We start from the raw sequence: 20,705 nt of genomic DNA, 5'->3' as shown, positions 1-20,705 counted from the left end.
AAATGGTATTGTAAAACTTTCTATAGTAATCTTTGTTTTATTTACAATTCCAAAAATAATATACTAAACTAAACTGAAAGAAATTGAAAGTGATAAAACAAAATAACTCAAATTGAACTGTAATTATTAAAAACTGTAATAACCCTGACTTTAACACATCCAATAGTCTTGTATAATGCACATCAGATTAGGCACATTTTTACTGCCTTGCAAAAGTGCGTCAACCTCCACAATCCAGCAATGACTGATTTGAGAGACGGTTGCGGTTTAGTAACCGGTGTTTGGTGGCTGCATGTAGGCGGGGTTGTAGGCCGGCTGATTCGATGTCTCTGAAAGCATAGGAGCAACACCTGGCTGGGCAGGCGGCTGCATGGGGTACATGGCCTGGCCTCCGTCATATGCACCCTGACTAGTGGGATATCCAGGACTCACTGGAAACAGTAAAAGACACTAGTTACTTTCACAGAAAAGACTACTACATGGTCTCAGTCTATGCAGTATTAGGTGTTCTTACTGGCCACGTGATACGAGGGTGGGGGTCCTGGTGCATATGACTGTCCCTGATATGGTCCTGTCTGCATAGGCTGACCACCGTAACCCGGTTGAGTCGGCACTGGTTGGTATTGTGGGTACTGGCCTCCCTGCATTACAGGCTGCTGCTGCTGCTGAATGCATTGTGTATTCATGACTGTAGTTATATGCGTTCCTACCACAGCTGTGGGGAAAAAACAAGACAGAAATCAATTAATAATTACATTTTACTAGCCCCCTGAATAATATATAATCCCCATTAATGGAACAGTTCACCCAAAAATAAAAATTAGCTGAACATTTACTCACCCTCAGGCCATCCAAAATGTAGATGAGTTTGTTTCTTCATCAGAACAGATTTGGAGAAATGTAGCATTACATCACCAGTTAATCCTCTGCAGTGAATGGGTGCCGTCAGAATGAGAGTCCAAACAGCTGATAAAAACATCATAATAATCCACAAGCAATCCACACCACTCCAGTCCATCAGTTAATGTCTTGTGAAGCCAAAAGCCGCATGTTTCCAAGAAACAAATCTATCAAGACATTTTTTACTTTAAACCATCGCAACTGGACAAAATAATCCATAACAACACTTTCTCCTGTGAAAAAATCCACCAACATATTTGTTTAGAACAGTTTTTACTATTTTCACTTGTAAACAATGATTGATCTGTGCATATTTCTCTCCTGATTCAGACAAGAGCATTTTTTTTTTTACTGGAGATAGCAATATTATGGATAGAGGACTTGCATTTTGGCCAAAAGTGACAATTTAATGTTATAAAGCGCCTTAATGATGGATTTGTTTCTTATAAACACATTTTAGCCTCACAAGACATTAATTGATCGACGAGTCGTGTAGATTACTGGTGGATCACTGTGATGTTTTTATCAGCTGTTTGGACTCTCATTCTGACGGCACCGATTCACTCTCATTCTGACGGCACCCATTCACTGCAGAGCATCCATTGCTGAGCAAGTGATAAAATGATACATTTCTCCAAATCTGTTCTGATGAAGAAACAAGCTCATCTACATCTTGAATGGCCTGAGGACGAGTACGTTTTCAGTTTTTGGTGAAGTATTTCTTTAACACTACAACACTTACGTCTGGGTTTTTTGCACATTTTATAGATACAGCAGCAGGGGCAGCAGCAGCAGGTGATGAACACGATGATGAAGACCACAAACCCCACTACTGATAAGCCAATGACAATACTACTGTTTCTGCTGTTGGACAGATAAAAACATGAAGCAACAAGCAATAGAAAAAGCATCTTCTAGTATATTTAATCTATAAATCTTATTTATATTAAAATTTCATTTATTGATTTATTTTTATTTTTTATAAATGTAATGAAACCACTCTGGTTTAAGTAAAACACACTGGCTAGTTTGCTTTGTGCTTGGATTATTAAAAACAATAAAAACAAATATCAAATCAGGATTCAAACCAGGGCCATAATTGCAAACATTGCCACTAAAAAAATAAATAAAACGTTTGCTTGTCTAAAATATTTGTTAGAACGTTTTTTAACTCCTTTGGTCATGTCCTGTCTTGCCTAGGCCACCACGTTAACCCCCTTCAAAAATGAGAAGTTGCATCATGCTACTTCTCTCCTGCCTTGTCTTTAAATTGATGTGATCACTACCACTTTTTAAAGTGTTTGTTCTTTAATTAACAAAGTTGCTGTTAAAAGCGTAACATGCACCAATCAGTGAGTGGGGTGCATTTTGCAAACTGCATTTCAGTGAAAAAGACCACAACCTCTGTAGGAAATGGGTGAGACAAGTCAAGGGAAAGACAGAACCTCAACTGAACTCACCGGAAACGAAAAGTACATTTCAAGATACTCAAAAACAGACATTAACGCTAATACACACAACACATTTCAGTGTAAATCTCTGGATTGTACCATGTCTCAGTTCACAGAATTATCAGTAGATCACAGCTATGGATGATGAGGGGAATTAAAGCATTAACTGACCCAAATATATTTAAAACAATGTCATTTTTGAAGATTCAAACAATTTTGGTTTGGAATTATGTGAGGGTGTATAAAAAGTAAGTTTTGGGTCTAACGGACAATTGTATTAAGAAAGAAACGGCTTAAAAATACTTACATATTGCACATACTTTGCTCATGCCGGGATAACTTCGTAGATCCAAAGTAACAGCAGTATCTGTCATTGCAGGTTCCACAGCAGTGCTGCCCAAACCCGCAGGTAATCGAAGACCTGTACACGTTATTGCTGGTGAAGTAGCCCACACAGTCATCACTAAAACCTAAAAGACCATGCGATGATATGATCAATTCAAGAGAACGGACTTTATAATGTGAACATCGTTTAAAAAGTACCCTTAAAATCAAGTGCTGTGCAAATAAAAGTGTTTAAAGTGTTTCTTTTCATTTTTGTAAGAAACTTACCGACTGTTTCCGTGAATAAACCCGCAGACAGGAGCATAAGGACCGCTAAGGTGGACGCCATCGCGCAGCTCTTCCTCTTCAATGCCTCGCTACCTTCTCTTGATGCACACAGTATTACCAGATCGGCTCGTGGGCGTCTAAAGAACCAATTGTAGAAAGAACCCCCCCCAAAACCCCCCTTTTCTGTAAGCAACCGCACGAAAACACTGGGGAGAAACGAAAGCGAAAGTAAGAAAAAAAACTGTTGAAGTTAAACTGGTTAAATATGTAAATCTAAACATTAACCAACACAATCAGGGATTGTTCGTGATTTGCTCGTAAAATATATCACAAATATTTTTAAAAACAAAAGTTTTATATTATATATTAGTTTCTATGAAATGGATTAAGGTAGTCTGAATTTGGAGCGCTGTAAGTGGATACACTTTTAAAGGGGTGGTTCACTGTTTTTTTTCTAGGCTTGATTGTGTTTATGGGGTGCAGTCTAACATGTGTTAATGCTTCTTTTTTTTTTTTAAACGCATGTGCACCTCTAGTTTTCTCTTCCTCTTCTCTAAAGCAGCGCAGCATGGCCCCGCCCTCGGGAAAAGGCAGCAAAGGGGGCGGGGCCATCTGGGTTTATCTGGGTTTGTGAGATCACGAACCCGGGAAGTAACTCGTTGTAGTCCCTACCAGCCGTTTTTGTAGGCATTAAACTGCCAGACGAAATCTCAGTTTTGCATTGAACTTTCAGCTTTGTAACTTTGCAGATATTGTTTATGCTCAAACAGCAACATTAGACGCTAACATTAAAAAAAGTGAAATCGCAATGAACCACCCCTTTAAATATGTAAATCTAAACATTAACCAATACAATCAGGGATTGTTCGTGATTTGCTCGTAAAATATATCACAAATATTTTTAAAAACAAAAGTTTTATATTATATATTAGTTTCTATGAAATGGATTAAGGTAGTCTGAATTTGGAGCGCTGTAAGTGGATACACTCTTAAAAATAAAGGTTACAAAAGGGGGGTTTCTTAGCAATGCTACAGAAGAACCATTTTGGGTTCCCCTAAGAACCTTTTAGTGAATATTTAGAGAACACCTTCCTCCGCTATAAAGAACCTTTTGTGTGATGTAAAGGTTCTATGTATGTTATAAGAACCATTAATGCCAGTAAATAACCTTTATCTTTAAGAGTATGTCCAAAATATACAATAAAAATAGTCTTAAGATGGTGCAAGATTGTTTTCACACATGGAGAGCAGTTTAAGATTTCTGCTATTTAGTCACCTTAAGGAACCATTAATGCCAGTAAATAACCTTTATCTTTAAGAGTATGTCCAAAATATACAATAAAAATAGTTTTCACACATGGAGAGCAGTTTAAGATTTCTGCTATTTAGTCACCTTAAGTCTGAAGTTGGCCAGTGGCTGGTTGATTTGTTTGATAGAATAATGTTCAAAAACTACAATAAAATTGTACAAAGGATTGTTTTCACACGTAGAGATGATGCATTAACTTTTGACCATTAAAAAATTTAGTTTAAGATGCCATTTATTGACCATTAAACAAAAGGCCATACAACAAAAGATGTCAAAACACAGAGCAAATTTGGTTAAAATGAAGAGAAACAAACAAACAGTGGGTCATGACTGGAGTAAGAAAGTTCACAAAGCAAGTATTAACTTAGCAATGGCAAATGCACATGAACAACAACAATACTTTTATTCTCAACACAATCTTTTCAGAGTCTGTAGAAGAAGCGAAACCCTCCACAATCCAGTGTTGATAACTGGCCATTTTTTGTGTGTGTGTGGTGGTTTAACTGGGCTCTGGGTATTTCACGTAATCGAGGTTGTATGGCAGTTGAAGTGAGGTGTGGTCTGTGGGAACCACTGGTTGAACCGGTGGTTGTAGATCGTACATGATCTGACATCCGCCATATGCAGCCTGGCTGAAGGGAGCAGGAAACTGACCTGCTGGAAAACGAAAACCAGTTGTTCGGTAATTAAAGATAGGATTGATTTTCCCCCCTTTATTTCTCATGTAATGTAAAGTTTCTTATTTTCAGTTGTCTGCATCAGTCACGCCATTGCAAAATCATTCATCTCGCCCAGTCACCACAATCCTGTTCTCAAAAACTCACACACATAGTTACGCAAGAATTTATTCTTGGCACGTGAACAAATAGTTCTGTGACAATAAAAAAGAAGTTTAGGCAGTTTTGAGCTTCCACTGTTTTTGGCTCTGTACTTCCACTCACATTTTAAGTGGCTCCTTGTTGCTGTCTTGCTTGTCGAAGACGGAGCGCACACACTTAAAGATGGGTCAGCTAGATTTAGCAATAGTTCAGCCAAAATGAAAATTCTGTCATCATTTACTCACCCTCAAGCACAAAAAAGGATATTTTGAAGAATGTTGGTAACAGTTGACAGTAGCCATTGACTTCCATGGTATGGAAAATAAATACTATGGAAGTCAATGGCTACCGTCAACCGTCTGGTTACCAACATTCTTCTACATATCTTCTTTTGTGCTTGAGGGTGAGTAAATGATGACAGAATTTTCATTTTTGGGTGAGTTATCCCTTTATGTATATTAAGTACAAGTATGGCGATTTTGTTGCAACATGAACGTCTTGTCACAGACTTAAAACAATAAAAGTTTAACAACATTTGGTCTTGTAGAATGTGCTATAGGCTTTATTCTTATTATTAAACAGGTATATGTTTGCAGATCTTACCAGCCTCCAGATATGTGGGTGGTGGTCCTGGTACATGGTTGTCCCAGAGTTGGTCCAGTCGGAATGGGTTGCAATCCATAAGCTGGGAGAAGGTTATTAGCCTGGTAAGGTGAGTACTGACTGCCCTGTGAATGGTATTGTGCAATCATGACGGTAATTCTTGACACCGTATGTTCTACAAAAGATGAATCAAAAGGCAGCATTTAATATGAACAAAACCCACATGCAGCTCTTTGTACACAAATACTGACACTTATGCATACGCTTTCTCATTCTTTTACTCAGGCAGCAGGAGATGAACACAACAAAGGCCATCACGAAAAACACTATGGTCACAATGATGTTTTCCATTCGATGGGGAGAGTGACTTTAATATTTTAAGGTTTTGCTTCTGGACAGATTAGGGAAAATAAACATTAGAAACATTAGAAATTGAGTGTTACAGGTTTCAAACAACCAATTCAGTCTTTGAATAACAAGCATTGGACCAATTTGCACTCAGTGTTGGTTTATCAGAATAAAATGTATTATTCTGATATTTAAATAAAAAATTATCAGAATTACTACACGAGTTACAGCTAGTGAGGTTCGTCCTCAATTTTCCTTATAAAAGACATACATTTTTCTGCATCCTTGGTAATTTTTTTAAAAAACGCGCAGAAAAAAAATCTACCTACTTCCGTCCATCGGTTCTTACAAATAATCTACTAAAATTAACTAAAATTCTAAATTTTGACATCAAGACGGCTCTCTGTTCAATAAACTGGATCATTATGAGTCGGATCTTGAGTCGAATTGATGAACAAATCAGTCAGACCATTTTTGTTAGCCAGTTCGATTGAGTCCCGACTCAAAGCAAAGATTCGTTCAGGAATCGAGCTTAGCTAACATGTTTAGTGTAGCCTAGATGTTAAAGTTTATAAGTAATAATAATACTCACGTTTCATGTCTTTATAGTTTCTAAATAATTGGCAAGCAATATTTAAGGGTTTTAGGACTGAAAACAGCAATTATACACTCGCAATACTTTGAAAAACGATGCGTATATGACAAATGGAAAGCTTTGAAAACATCTAGAACATACATTAGTAAAATAAATCCTGAAACGTGTGACATCCATGCTGTATTCGTAGTTAAGTAACACTTTAAGAAAAGTCCGTAAAATAGGGCATAATGTAGCGATTGTGTTAATGTGAAGAAAAATTTCGTATTGGTTCTTCACGGGTGTTTTACCTGTATTTTTAATTACGCATTGCATTGTGATTTAGAGTTAAATGTTAAATGTTAAAATTGTAAATGCGGATGACGTCCTTGGCAGAAATTGACCAGTATCTTTTCCATTTTTCTACAGATTTTTTTTCCCCCTGTTTATTGAACTTTTACAATAATAACGGGATACAGATACAGGAGAATCGTGAAAAAATATTTTTACAGATTTTTTTTTATGCAGTGCTTACCAATTTGATTAAGCAAACAATTAGACACTTACCTACGGTCACCGCGAATAAAACTGCAGTAAAGAGCAGAAGAACAGTATTGTTGTAGGCATAGCAGCTCTTCCCCTTTAAGAGCTTGTTTCGTGCTGCTCGTGTATTTCCGGAGACTGCAGAACCAATTAAACCAGGTTTTTCTTGCTGTTGTAACTCAAACAATCCTGGTTAGTGGCTGTTGTGCAAATTCAAGTGTTTAAAGCTGCAGTCCGTAAGTTTTGCCTCTTTGTCGCCATCTCTGTTTGAAAACCTGCAATTGCAGCTGTTTGCGGAATTCTTCCTTGCGTGGGTTGTGCACGGCTCCAGCGCGGATGAATCTAATGTTTTGAGGAGTGTGTGTGGCAGTCAGTCACTGCAACGGTGTGGATGTTTACTGTACTTCGCTATCAAAGATTCTAGCCTACGTCTTGGAATATATGACCCAAATAGGAATTTTCACCGCATATTGTCATCTGAACAAGTAACAGGTCTGCCACGTTTGTTCGGACCAACTGAGGAAAAAAGCATTACAAGAAATCGCGCTACCAATGGTGATTTAATCTAAAGATCGGTTAGCTCATATCACATCAAACCGTGCAAATTATTATTATTGTTATACTTTATTCTCAAATTGTTAATGTTAACAACATCAGCATTATGTGACTATGTGAATATAGTGTGTATTAACGTGTAGATTTCAATTTCAGTACAGTCTAATCTCTAATTGTCATACCACTCGAATTTCATATTAAGAAATAATTTTAACCCAAAAAGCAAATTATGCTCCCTTTGAACTGGTTGTCTTTAAAATACAAATCTTGTGTAATCCCAGGCTATTAATACCAGGTTTAATAAACACACAGTCCTTTCTGGATTACAATCCGCCATTAAAATGATACATATGTTATTCCAGCTGCTGTGAGAAAAGGCTATAAACGATCCGCCACCTGCAGGATCCTCACATGCGATAGCCTAGTAGTCGGGACAACTTCTTTATGTTTACAGAAGTGACATAATGACGCAGCAGCATGCTCAAATTTCCCGCGAAAACCTACCCGTACCACTCAAATTAGAAAACATTATTATAAGATAACCGTTGTGAGTCGGACTAAAGTAAGGCGATAGATTTGAACACTGGCTGGTTATGTACTTGCTCAAATATTGATTTTGGATCATTTTTAACCAAAACAAGTTACGGACTGCAGCTTTAAAGCAAGTATAAACAACAATGGTGAATAAGAGAGCATAAATATGGCAATACTAATTGTATTAGTTTGTATTCTCAGCGACATTGTAGGATAGTGTCCACAGTAGCTGCACAATTTACAAAAGCAACGCAGAAATGCATGTGGATATTTACTGTACTTCGCAATCACAGATTCTAGACTACGTCTTGGAATATGACACAAATAAGAATTTTCACCGTATATTGCCATCTGAACAAGTAAGTAACATGTCTGCCACGTTTGTTCTGACCAACTGAGGAAAAAAGCATTACGATAAATCTCGCTACCAATGGTGATTAAATCTAAAGATCGGTTAGCTCATATCTCACCAAACCGCTCAAATTATTATTATTGTTATACTTTATTCTCAAATTGTTAATGTTAACAACATCAGCATTATGTGACTATGTGAATATAGTGTGTATTAACGTGTAGATTTCAATTTCAGTACAGTCTAATCTCTAATTGTCATACCACTCGAATTTCATATTAAGAAATAATTTTAACCCAAAAAGCAAATTATGCTCCCTTTGAACTGGTTGTCTTTAAAATACAAATCTTGTGTAATCCCAGGCTATTAATACCAGGTTTAATAAACACACAGTCCTTTCTGGATTACAATCCGCCATTAAAATGATACATATGTTATTCCAGCTGCTGTGAGAAAAGGCTATAAACGATCCGCCACCTGCAGGATCCTCACATGCGATAGCCTAGTAGTCGGGACAACTTCTTTATGTTTACAGAAGTGACATAATGACGCAGCAGCATGCTCAAATTTCCCGCGAAAACCTACCCGTACCACTCAAATTAGAAAACATTATTATAAGATAACCGTTGTGAGTCGGACTAAAGTAAGGCGATAGATTTGAACACTGGCTGGTTATGTACTTGCTCAAATATTGATTTTGGATCATTTTTAACCAAAACAAGTTACGGACTGCAGCTTTAAAGCAAGTATAAACAACAATGGTGAATAAGAGAGCATAAATATGGCAATACTAATTGTATTAGTTTGTATTCTCAGCGACATTGTAGGATAGTGTCCACAGTAGCTGCACAATTTACAAAAGCAACGCAGAAATGCATAACCCTCCATGATCCAGCAGTTTTGGTTTAGTTACTGGTCTTGACCAACTGAACTGGTGCAATCTGTGATTCCAAGTAAGCTGGGTTGTACACTGGTTGAGGTGAGGTATAGTCTGTTGGCAGCGATGACTGTAGAGGGTACATGGCCTGACCACCATCATACGCAACCTGGATGGGAACAGGATGCCCTGGACCTACTGGAAAACAAAGACAGCAATCATTTTGATGGTTTGCCATCTTGGCTCAAATAGTCTTGGTCATCTTGTTTGCAGATCTTACCAGCCTCCTGATATGAGCGTGGTGGTCCAGTTGGCATCGGTTGGCCTCCGTAAGGTGGGTTATTTGGCAAAGCCTGGTACGGAAGGTACCAACCGCCCTGAACGACAGCTGAAGGCTGCGGATTGTGTCGTCACGACTGTAGATGTTGTAGTCACAGCTGCGTGAAGAATCAAAGGTGGAGCAAGGTTGGGAGGAGGTTTTAAAAACATTCTGCCATTTTGACGTATAAACATTGACACTTACGTCTAGGACTTCTGAATCTCTTATAGAGACAGCAGCATGGACAGACCCAGCAGATGATGAACAAAATGATGATGACTCCAATCCCTAGTATGGAGGCGCAGACGGCAATAGAAACAGCGTCAATAGCGTTTTGGACAGATAATGGAGAAGAAATGCAGTAATAGGTTACAAATGGAGATAAAATCTGTTTCAGCCATTGATTTGTGTGTAAACAGAGCCTAAGATTCAGCTGTGATTGTATTCGACATGTTCACTAGACAAATCCTTTGTCGTCTTGGGACTGTATAGGGAAATGATTGCAAAAAGGTATTTCCTCTAGGGTTCCTGTTCTCTCAATCTCACAAAATAATGGCAGCTCTATCCAAAATTTTGTTTGATGGCGCTCTATTATGTATAAATCTACTTGCTTGTACCAAAAATTAACCATTTATACAAACATTTTCATATAAATAACAAGATTAATTCACTTTAAGTTCCATATGGAATTTTTCATATATTTTTTTTAAATGGTGTTTGTATTTAGTATTAGTAGTTAGTGTCTACAAACTAAACAGATTGGTTGTGCATGATTCTAACAATCTGGTTAGAAAATATTATAAATTATCGCAAAATGATCAGAATAAATACCCAGTGGTAACAGCTGGTGAGGGAGAAATGTATAACACTTAGCTCTGATTTATATGAAGAAAGAAAAAAGTCATTCCTTACAAAAGACAGTCACTTTGTTCTTCAATGGTCAACCTTTTTTTGTGGATCAGAGCAGCAGTAGTTCTCATCACAGGTCCCACAGCAGAACTCACACACTACAGCCGCAAATCTCAAAGCCTAAACAAATAAAACAGAGGAAATGTGAGCCATTTTAAAAGTAATTCCATTTTTGAACCTTTGTTTGTTATGAATCACTTGTTTTGGAGTAAAGCACCACTGTTCATGTTAAATGTTTCAGAGACAATCTAGAAACACCCTTTAACCACATTTAAATCAGATTAATAATCGTTTTGACCAATATTTTGCCAATATTAAAACTTTTCTGTTTAGTCAGTTATTGGTTGTATTGTATAAGCAACTCAGCAGCCATTCAGTATTTTATTTCCAGTAATTTATTAACGAGAAAAACAAGAAAAGTCTTGCACACACACAATATATTAGCATTTTAATGACAAAAACAACAAACGTGTGAAAAAAAAAAAAACTACTGCATGTAAACACATTTTAAAAATCTGACTCGGTTCTTTCAAAGAATATAATTTGCATTTACATTAAACACTAAAATTCAATACTAATATTCATTCAAGGGTCTGACATGTCCAAATGACATATGTCCCCATTTTTTGTGAATCGGTTCAACTGATTCATTAAAAAGATTTGACTGAAATGAACACTTCGTTCAAGGATCTAACATCTTTACTTGTTTGAAATATTACTGGTCATATTACAGTTTAAGCACCATAAACAATTTGATCATTAATAACAATAGGGAAACATTTATAACAGAAGGGACTCACTTGGTGAGCAAAAAACATGTCATTAACAATCTCGTCATCGATAACAGAGGTTTCATCCACCAGCGTGGAGACTTTACGTCGAGATCTTCGCTCCTCGATCCACTTGAAGAGGAAGATGAAGCCATATACAGGACTGAGAGGAAGAAAAGGACAGGACAGCTTCAGAATAATCAAATAAACAATAAAATATTATAGACCGATAGATAGAATTATAAAATCAAATTAAAAGTGAAATATATGTTAACAAAAACCATTTATAATTAATATTTAAATTATTAGGAAATTAATATTACTTAATAAATATAATATATAGACTTAAAATTTACAAATATATATATATTAATATTTAAAATGTTATACAATTCATTTTATATTATTAATTATTGTTTTATAAATAAAAATACACATACAGCTTAAAATGGCAAAAGGTAAATTGTGTGATAAAATATTATACATTTAGATATATATATATATAGGTAGATAGAATTATGAAAATAAATAAAAATATGAAATATTTAAATTATTAATATTATTATGAAATTAATAGTACATTATAAATATAAAAATACGGGCTTAAAACGACCAAATGTAATTGTGATAAAAATGTATACACAAACCAAAATAATACTATATACAATTATTTAAATGATTAATAATGTTAACAAATTAAGCTCAAAGACTTAAAAATGACAAAAAGTAAAAGTGTGTGATGAATCCACCTTTGACATTTGCTCTGAAGATCATAGATCTCCTCCACCTGAACGCCCTTCACACCTGCGTCCAAACATAAGCAATATACATCACTCTTCCCATATTTATTCATTCACAGATGCTTTTATTCAAAGTGTCTAACTCCATCTAATAAGAATAAAACCCTTTCATCACATTCAGACTCCATCACTCATATTCAGATCGTAACTGACACATTAAAAGCATGACTGTGCCAAACAGATCAACTCACCAAAGTCCTCCACCAAGAGTGTGAACAACCCTGAAACAGAACGAGACATCAGAAAACAGACAGTATCATAACTAACGCTTTTATATGAGATAAAGTGTCACGTTATGAGTGCCTTGACTGTTATGCATTCAACTCAAAGCCCAGCAAATGCAACTGCTATATTGCGAGATGACATGTTAACTTACAGCACATTTTATGAATAATAAAATAATTATTGATGAATAGTTAATGGTATTATATGCATAAATGTTTATTTAGAGACTCACCCGGGTCACTTTCTAACTCCAGCCAACCTTTGTTCATTTTTGCTGAAATCAGAGTCGCCAAAACTCTCCACTAAATCATCGACCAGTCCATAATATTATAAAGAACTGCATCAATCATTTCCTAGTACATATTTGATCCATCTTTGGACGGTATGGACAGCTAGTAAAAACAATAGAGAGCAGCGCCGTCGACTGTAGTTGACGTCATTCCGCTGCGCCGTGCGTCATGACGTATTACGTCGACGACGCGCTGTGCTGCAGTGAAGTTAAAGGCAGATTATTGACATGATAAACAGTTTATTTATTCGCTTATTGCTTTTTTTTTGGGGTGTACCTGTATGTGGTTGTCCTATATCTCTATCTAAACCGTTTATGTGGGATATTATTTATGCCTAAACATCACTGTACATAATTTTTTGTTCAAGTATATTTCAACAAGTGATTTGTAGTTACTGAATACTTATAGTGCATAAGGCAAATTCAGTTTGAGACATTTACTATAATATGTAATAACATCTATATAGTTTAGCATAATAATAAACAAATGAATAATTATAAAGGCTAGACACAGGTACTTTTTGTTTTTTTGTCTTAAGCTAGATTTTAAAAGTCTTGGATCTTGCACAATAAGAAACCTTTTCTAAAAGCACTGCTATTTTGTAACATGCCATAAAATGCTTCCTAATTCTATAATAAGTTACATAACCTGAATAGCATGCGCTTTAAATATATTATTATATTGAAATAATTTTAATGCATTCAAATATTAGATTTGCTATATATTAGATATTATATTTTTTAATTATATACAAATATTGTCATATTTAATATTCAAAAATAATAAAATATTATAAAGATATGTGCTAAGATGCAACATGTTAAAGTCAAAAGGCTTTGTAAACAAAGTATGATAATGAATGAAGGTACATATTATTACATTATAAATGACAAAATAATATTATATTGCAATAATACAGTCTAAAAAATGCAACAGCAACAAAAAATAGTTCAGGATTGTATAGAATAATATGATACATTACTCAAAGCATATATTATTACCTTCTAGATTATATCATTATATACATTAATAATTATAATCAAGTAAAAAGTCAAAGTCATCTAGATGGATTTGGGGAATTTAATTGTACATAACCTTTTCTTGAACTTTGCTGTTTTATAACATGCTATGAACTGCTTCTAATTATATAATAAGTTATATAACATACAAGAACTCATGATCAATAATTTATTTTAATGCAACTAAATATTTTACATATAGCCTATATCATAAACAATTATTTTAAATGATAAAAAATAATTTTATAAAATTAATATTAATATAAATAATATTTTTAATTATATAAGAACAATTATATACAGTGTATATATATATATATAAGTAAAATAAAATATTTTAAATATTTTACTTTAATGATAGAATATATTACTACATTATAATTGACAAAATAGTATATTATCTATATTATATTTGTGCCATTAATACAACCTTTACATAAACATTGCTGTTTTATAACATTTCGCCTATCATGAAACGTATGCTTATTATATAATAAGTTATATAATACTGTATGTGTAGCCTATCATGTGTATAAAACATGTCACATTACATATACTATTTTATATTTATGCAATGATTTGATATAATACTTAAAACAACCAAATGTATGAAAACTATAAAGATACATGCCAAACGACTAGAAAAAAAAAAGATGAAAGTAAGGCAAGGTCTTGTCTCGAACTTCCTTTTGTAAGTCATCTGTCTGGATTATTCCAGGCATTTACACAACACGCCACCTCGGTGTATTTACTTTTATGCAACCCCGAGTGATTATGAAACACTTCAGTGACATTCAGCTCCCCGGACCGTATGAAGAGCGGAACCTTCAGACGGAGTCCGTGCGCCTCGGGGGACGTTTGAGGTCGGTGCTCCTGCACAATTGATAGATAAAATAAAAGAATCCGTGAGTACTACACAATTTAATAGTAATAATTTAAAGAATCGCAGCACAGCCGGGAGATCCTAACAAGGGTGTAAAAAGGTAAGACGCTGGTTTACCGCCACACACGCCTGTTTAAGCGGCGATAATGCGTTTTATTAGTTATATGAGCACAGTTAGCGCGGAAGCTAACGTCAACAAAAGAGCATCGCCGCCCGTGCTAACGCGCTAACAGCTAGCGCGCTCGGTAGGCTTCAAACAATGAGGCGTTTTATACACCACGCATATAAGACGGTACAAAACATCTGGATATGCGTATTTAAAGAGGGTTGGTGGTCGTTTCGTGGATGTTAGGTGAGTTTTCCGGCTGGTTGTTCGTCTTTTAGCAGCGCCGCTGGTCACCAAGTACAGTTATGTAAAGGTGCCTCATTCAGTTCAGTCCACAGAAGCGCTTTAAAACACTCTTATGTGATGTGTCGAAGTAGGATAATATACTTCTGGTGTGGTGGCATGTGTGGATTTGTGTTTGTGGCGAGCGCAGCTGCAGAATAATCGACCTGAGCTTCAGTTTCATGTCTTTTAATGGAAAAGATGCGCTTTATTGAAGTTTAACGTGTTCCTGTTGTTGTTTTCGATGTTAATCACAATGTAATACTCGAGGTCAACCGGTTTGTGTGGAACTGTATTTCAATACATATATACAGGCAAACACGTATGTACATATACTTTGATTGAAAGTCACTGATTTCTACTGTTTTTGTTGGAACAGCTGCAAAAACCTTAAAGTAATAGTTCACCCAAAAATCTGTCATCATTTACTGTCCCTTCATGTCATTTCCAAACCTTATTACTGTCTTCTGTCAAATATATAATATTTATATTGATATTTTTGTCATATATAATATTTTTTTCTTGTACATATTTTGTATATATGTATGTGTGTGTGTGTGTGTGTGTAACTAATTATATAATTAAAATACAATTATATACATATTAAATTACATATGTGAACTAAATTATATGTGTATAAATTTATAAAAAATATGTATATAAATATAAATTTTTACATATATAATTATATTTTATTATGAAGTTATGTATATATTATGACACTTATACAGAAAATACAAAATAAAAATAGTCTGCTATGACTTAAGTGTGTGTGTGTATATATATATATATATATATATATGTGTAAAAAATTGTGGTAATTTTTACACGCGCGCACACGCTCATATATATAATTGCTTAATAGTGCTATATATGTCATGAATCAAACATATACAGAAAACACATTATAAAAATTGTCTGCTATGACTTAAGTGTGTATGTATATATAAAATTTGTAAAATATATATATATATGTATAGTTGTGGCGCTTATGTATATATAGCACTTAATAGTGCTATATATGTCATGAATCAAACATGTACAGAAAACGCATTATAAATATAGTCTGTATGACTGGGAGACTGAAGGCTTGAGTCATGTAGGCCCTTTTTTATGACTCTTTCGTGGTGTTTTTTAAAAAAAATTTAATTTTTGGTGCTTGACATCATCCAACCTCATTCACTTTCATTGTACGGACAAATTTATCCAGAACAACGACATAATTCCTTTCTTTTGTGTTTCACGGAGACTGAAAAATGATACGGTTTATTTAGACAGCCGGAGATCTCGCTTAAAGTTTCCGCCTGTCCAAAATCAATAAGCGGACACGGGCGCTGGATGAGGCAGGTGCGGTGTGAAGGTGCGGGACGGAGAGGATGAGTGTGGTTTGGAACAAGCTGTGCTGTACTGTGTGAATGTGTCAGTGTGTCACGGGCTGCGAGCGTGGCCTACATTCACACCGCTCACTGCTTTCTCTTATATAACCCGCACTTATGTAAGAAGCCTGAATCTCTCGCTCCCTGTCCTCCCTCTTCTGTTTTTTTCTTCTTCTAGTTCTTTCTGTTTCTTCTCTTTAACATTTTTTTGATGAGTTCTTTAGTGGCTCTTTGTTCTCCTATTGTTCTCTAAATAGTATTACAAATCAAAATGGACTGTTTTCAATTTTAATATATTTAAAGGGGTCATATGATGTTGCTAAAAAGTACATTATTTTGTGTGTTTGGTGTAATGATTTTGGAAGACCAAACAAAGTAGTTTCGCTTTCACAACGAATCACACAGCGCCTTCACGACATGGCGGCGGTGGCAACAACAATACTACAGCAAGAATAAAAGTTACGCCTTCTTTCTTTGCATGAAGACGTGGGAAGATTTGCATAACGCGGCCCAAATGGTGAGGTAGATATGTGGGGGCGTGTTAGAACGAGCCGTTTTAGGTAGGCGTGGTTGACTCTTAACTTTTATAAAGAATATCTCTTTGGATTTGAGACTTTAGTCTTTGCAACTTTACAGATCTTCTTTATGCACCAAGAGCTTGTAACACTCCAAAGTTGTGTTTTGCTTCATATTTCTGTGGAAATTGTGATGCACTTTTTTCAGGATTGTTAGATGAATAGAAAGTTCAAAAGAGCTGCATTTATTTGAAATAGAAATCTTTTGTAATGTTACAAATGTCTTTACTGTCACCTTTGATCGACTTAATGCATCCTTGCTGAATAAAAATATAATTTTTTCTCCAAAAACATCTTACCAACCCCAAACGTTTTTTCCACTGTATTTGTTCTTCAGGTGGTCTGAATGAAGATGTGTAAGTAATGCTCTTGGAGACCCAGGGGACACCATGTCAGAAGAGGCGATCTCAGGGAGTGACCTGGAGCCCAGCCTTAACAGCGAGGAGGAAGAGGAGATGGAGGAGGAAGAGGATGGAGAGAACGATGGGGATGATGAGGAAGACATGGGCGGTGGGCACATTTTTTTAGTTCATACTGTCTTTTCTAACCATTATCTTTCTCATCTAACACCTGTTTGAGTTTGAAGATGCATTGATTAAGGATGGCCCTATGATTTCGGCGATGTGGAAAACGTGGAATCCAGTCATAAAAACGGAATTTACTGTAAAACGCGGAATGTCACGGAATTTGTCAAAGTTTGGATGAATTATCTACTGAAGTATTCTTCAGTAGAATGTATGTACTGTACTACTACTACTTCGATTAAAATTATAAAAAAATATGTTTTTTAAGGAATAATCACACAATATTTTTTTCCATGTTTTAATTTTAATAGTAAATCCCCTTTGTTTGCCAAAAAAATTTAGTTTGTTGAATTTTCATTAAAGCTTCAGTCCGTAACTTTTTTTGTTTAAAAATGATCGAAAATAAATTTGAGCAAGTACATAACCAATCAGTGTTCAAAACTATCTGCTTACCTTAGCCCGATTCACACCTGTAAGCTTGTAATAATGTGTTCTAGTTTGAGTGATACTGGTAGGTTTCTGCAGGAAATACGAGCTTGCCGCCATTCGTCTTTGCGTCATTACGTCACGTCTGTATACATAAAGGAGGAGTCGCGGCTAGTATATATCACATGTGTGGATGCTGCAGGTGGCAGATCACTTAATATTGAATCCAGAAAGGTCCAAACGATTTATTTCTATGAAATTCAAATGGTATGACAATTAGAGATTAGACTGTACAGAAATTGAAATCTACAGATAATGCTATTACACACTAAATACACGTAGTTACGCAATGCTGGTGTTGTTAACATTAACAATTTGAGAACGAAGTATAACAAAAATAATTTGCACGGTTTGACGTGATCTGTGCTAATTTTGCGAGATATAATCAGCATTGGTAGCGCGATTTATTGTAATGCTTTTTTTTTTTTCTCAGTTGTTCAGAACAAAAGTGTCAGACATGTGAATATTCTTATTTGGTTCATACTTCCAAGACGTAGTATCTGTAATTGAGAAGTACAGTGAATATCCACACTGGTGCCACACCTACGCCTCAAAACATTAGATTCATCCGTGCTGAGGAGCCGTGCCGATGCACAACACAGAATTTCTGAGGAGAAAAAAAAAACTATTCATAAGGCTATTGTAAGAATAAATAGTTTTTATGCATTCAAATAATTAGATGGGCTAAACACAGATTTGGTAACAATAAAGCATAAGGTGATAATTAAAGTTGATTAATTAGACATGCTTGTTGATTGCTAAAATGTAATTTAACCATTAAAAAGTCCAGAAAAATTAAAACGGAAAAGAAACGGAATTTGGAAAAAAAAAAATAAAGCTGATTTCATAGGGCCCTAATTAAGGCATGTTTATATGAAGTTAAAAGCATCAGGCTTCTGTCTGGCATCGCCGCTAATGTGTGCGCTCAGCTTTCAGTCTGTGAATCAATTATTGATTGCTTGGTATTTCCTCTCAACAGACCAGCTTGAGAGCCTGGAGGCCAAGGATCAAAGAGATCTGACCAGCCCGGCACCTACCTCACCGATGTCTAGAGACTCCAGCCCTGAGCCCTCATCCCGACCCTCGTCCACCTCTCAGACGTCATCACGGCCCGGCTCTCAACCCCCATCCAGCCCAGACAGCCGCAGCAACGCGTCTGCCAACAGCAACACCAAGAAGTCGTCGTCCAAAACCTCTAAACCTGCTCACTTGAGGAGGAACATCCGGTATTCAGCTTGATTTAATGATTATGCATTAGTTCCTGCCCACTTTTTTTTTAGCGGCATCAAATCCAGAAGTATTATTTTTTTCCTTCATTTTTCAAAAAGTTTTCATTAAATCATTATAAACCATGCTGCAAAGTGAATCACAACATTACAAACTTTGATTTGAAGCAATAAAGTAATAAAGCAATAAAAACAAAAAATAAAAGTACAAGACTGTGGACTTAACAGCTTTAATGAGTGAAAGAACTACAATCCCATGAAGCATTGTGAATCATGTAATTGAATAAAAAACTGGTGAAATATAAAACATTAATTTAAAGTTGTTGAATATATCTGTAGAAACCAAATCGTTTTAGATCAGACACTACAGACAAAAGCATTATTATTATTTTTTTCTTCAGTTTTGTGTTTTTGGTTTATTTGGCTTTTCATAACATGTTGTTCCAAACTAGTGTAAAGAAGATATTCAAGATACACTTTTGAGAGTTTATTTTATTGCAGTTTATCTATTTGAGTCTGTAGATTTCAGTTACAATACATAAAATCTAAAGGTGTTTTTAAAAAATAAACTTTTTTCCTCCGCTCCAGTAGCACTTACATACACCAAAACTTACACTTTTATCCCCATCTGTATTCTGAAGGATTTTACTGAGGGGTTTGCTCATATGTCATTTGCTTGGGTTTTATAGAACACTTTACTCCTAAAAACATGGTTAAAATGTATATTATAGCTGTTGACAGTATTTTGTGATTTATGGAGTGATAAATAGAGCTATCCAAATTCCTCTGTGAAAACCTTTCAGTAAAACTAAACCTCTATTTTGAACCTAGCTTTGCCCAACATTCTGGAAAACATATGCAAATGAGTGCAAATTTAATTACATATAGCTTAATTTGTGTATTTAAACATTTCAGAAAATCTGTAATACAAAAAATGCTTGCGATTCTCAATATAATCAATTAACTATTTTTACAGCATAGCATCGCTCTCTGATTGGTGGAATTTTCTGTATAGCATAATGGGTAATGTAGTTTTCACCACATATTCAGCTGTTAAACATGATTATTTTAATTTAGTCTAAATATTGCAAATAGATGGCTTCAAAAGCATTAAAGGGGTCATATGACATTACTAAAAAGAAACATTATGTTGTGTATTTGGTGTAATGCAATGTGTTTATGCGGTTTAAGGTTAAAAAAACACATTATTTTCCACATAATGTACATTATTGTTGCTCCTCTATGCCCCGCCTTTCTGAAAGGCATCGATTTTTACAAAGCTCATCGGTCTGAAAGCGAGGTGTGCTGTGATTGGCCGAATACCTCAAGCGTGCGACGGAATTGTTACCATATTTTGATGCCGTGTCCCTGAGCGATCAGACAAAAACATTCAAACCCATTATAAACGAGGCATTTGTTGCATCCAGTGAGGACATAAT

General features: G+C 35.4%; 3 protein-coding genes across 3 annotated transcripts in view; 2 read left to right on the top strand and 1 right to left on the bottom strand.

The window, feature by feature from the left end:
* Positions 1-20,705, top strand: part of LOC107593093 (helicase ARIP4-like) — a 33,360-nt gene that overhangs the window by 1,647 nt on the left and 11,008 nt on the right. Inside the window, exon 3 of the mRNA XM_016282676.1 lies at positions 10,053-10,062. Within this exon, the coding sequence (XP_016138162.1) occupies positions 10,053-10,062 (10 nt within the window). The remainder of the gene's footprint in view (positions 1-10,052; positions 10,063-20,705) is intronic.
* On the bottom strand, positions 124-3,169 carry LOC107593058 (protein shisa-5-like). Its single transcript, XM_016282639.1, has 5 exons — positions 2,964-3,169; positions 2,659-2,821; positions 1,643-1,764; positions 515-715; positions 124-431 (listed from the first exon to the last, which is right to left on the bottom strand). The coding sequence occupies exons 1-5, from the start codon at positions 3,022-3,024 to the stop codon at positions 268-270; spliced, it is 711 nt and encodes a 236-aa protein (XP_016138125.1). The 5' UTR covers positions 3,025-3,169; the 3' UTR covers positions 124-267.
* Positions 14,612-19,337, top strand: LOC107593061 (troponin T, cardiac muscle isoforms-like). The gene is made up of 3 exons (XM_016282644.1): positions 14,612-14,791; positions 17,368-17,540; positions 19,020-19,337. Exons 2-3 carry the CDS (start codon positions 17,420-17,422, stop codon positions 19,277-19,279), a joined length of 381 nt encoding a protein of 126 aa, XP_016138130.1. The 5' UTR covers positions 14,612-14,791; positions 17,368-17,419; the 3' UTR covers positions 19,280-19,337.

The sequence above is a fragment of the Sinocyclocheilus grahami genome, unplaced genomic scaffold (genome assembly GCF_001515645.1).
Source record: "Sinocyclocheilus grahami isolate Dianchi unplaced genomic scaffold, SAMN03320097.WGS_v1.1 scaffold163.1, whole genome shotgun sequence".
NCBI classification, from domain to species: Eukaryota; Metazoa; Chordata; class Actinopteri; order Cypriniformes; family Cyprinidae; genus Sinocyclocheilus; species Sinocyclocheilus grahami.
This window is presented reverse-complemented; position numbering and strand designations above follow the sequence as displayed.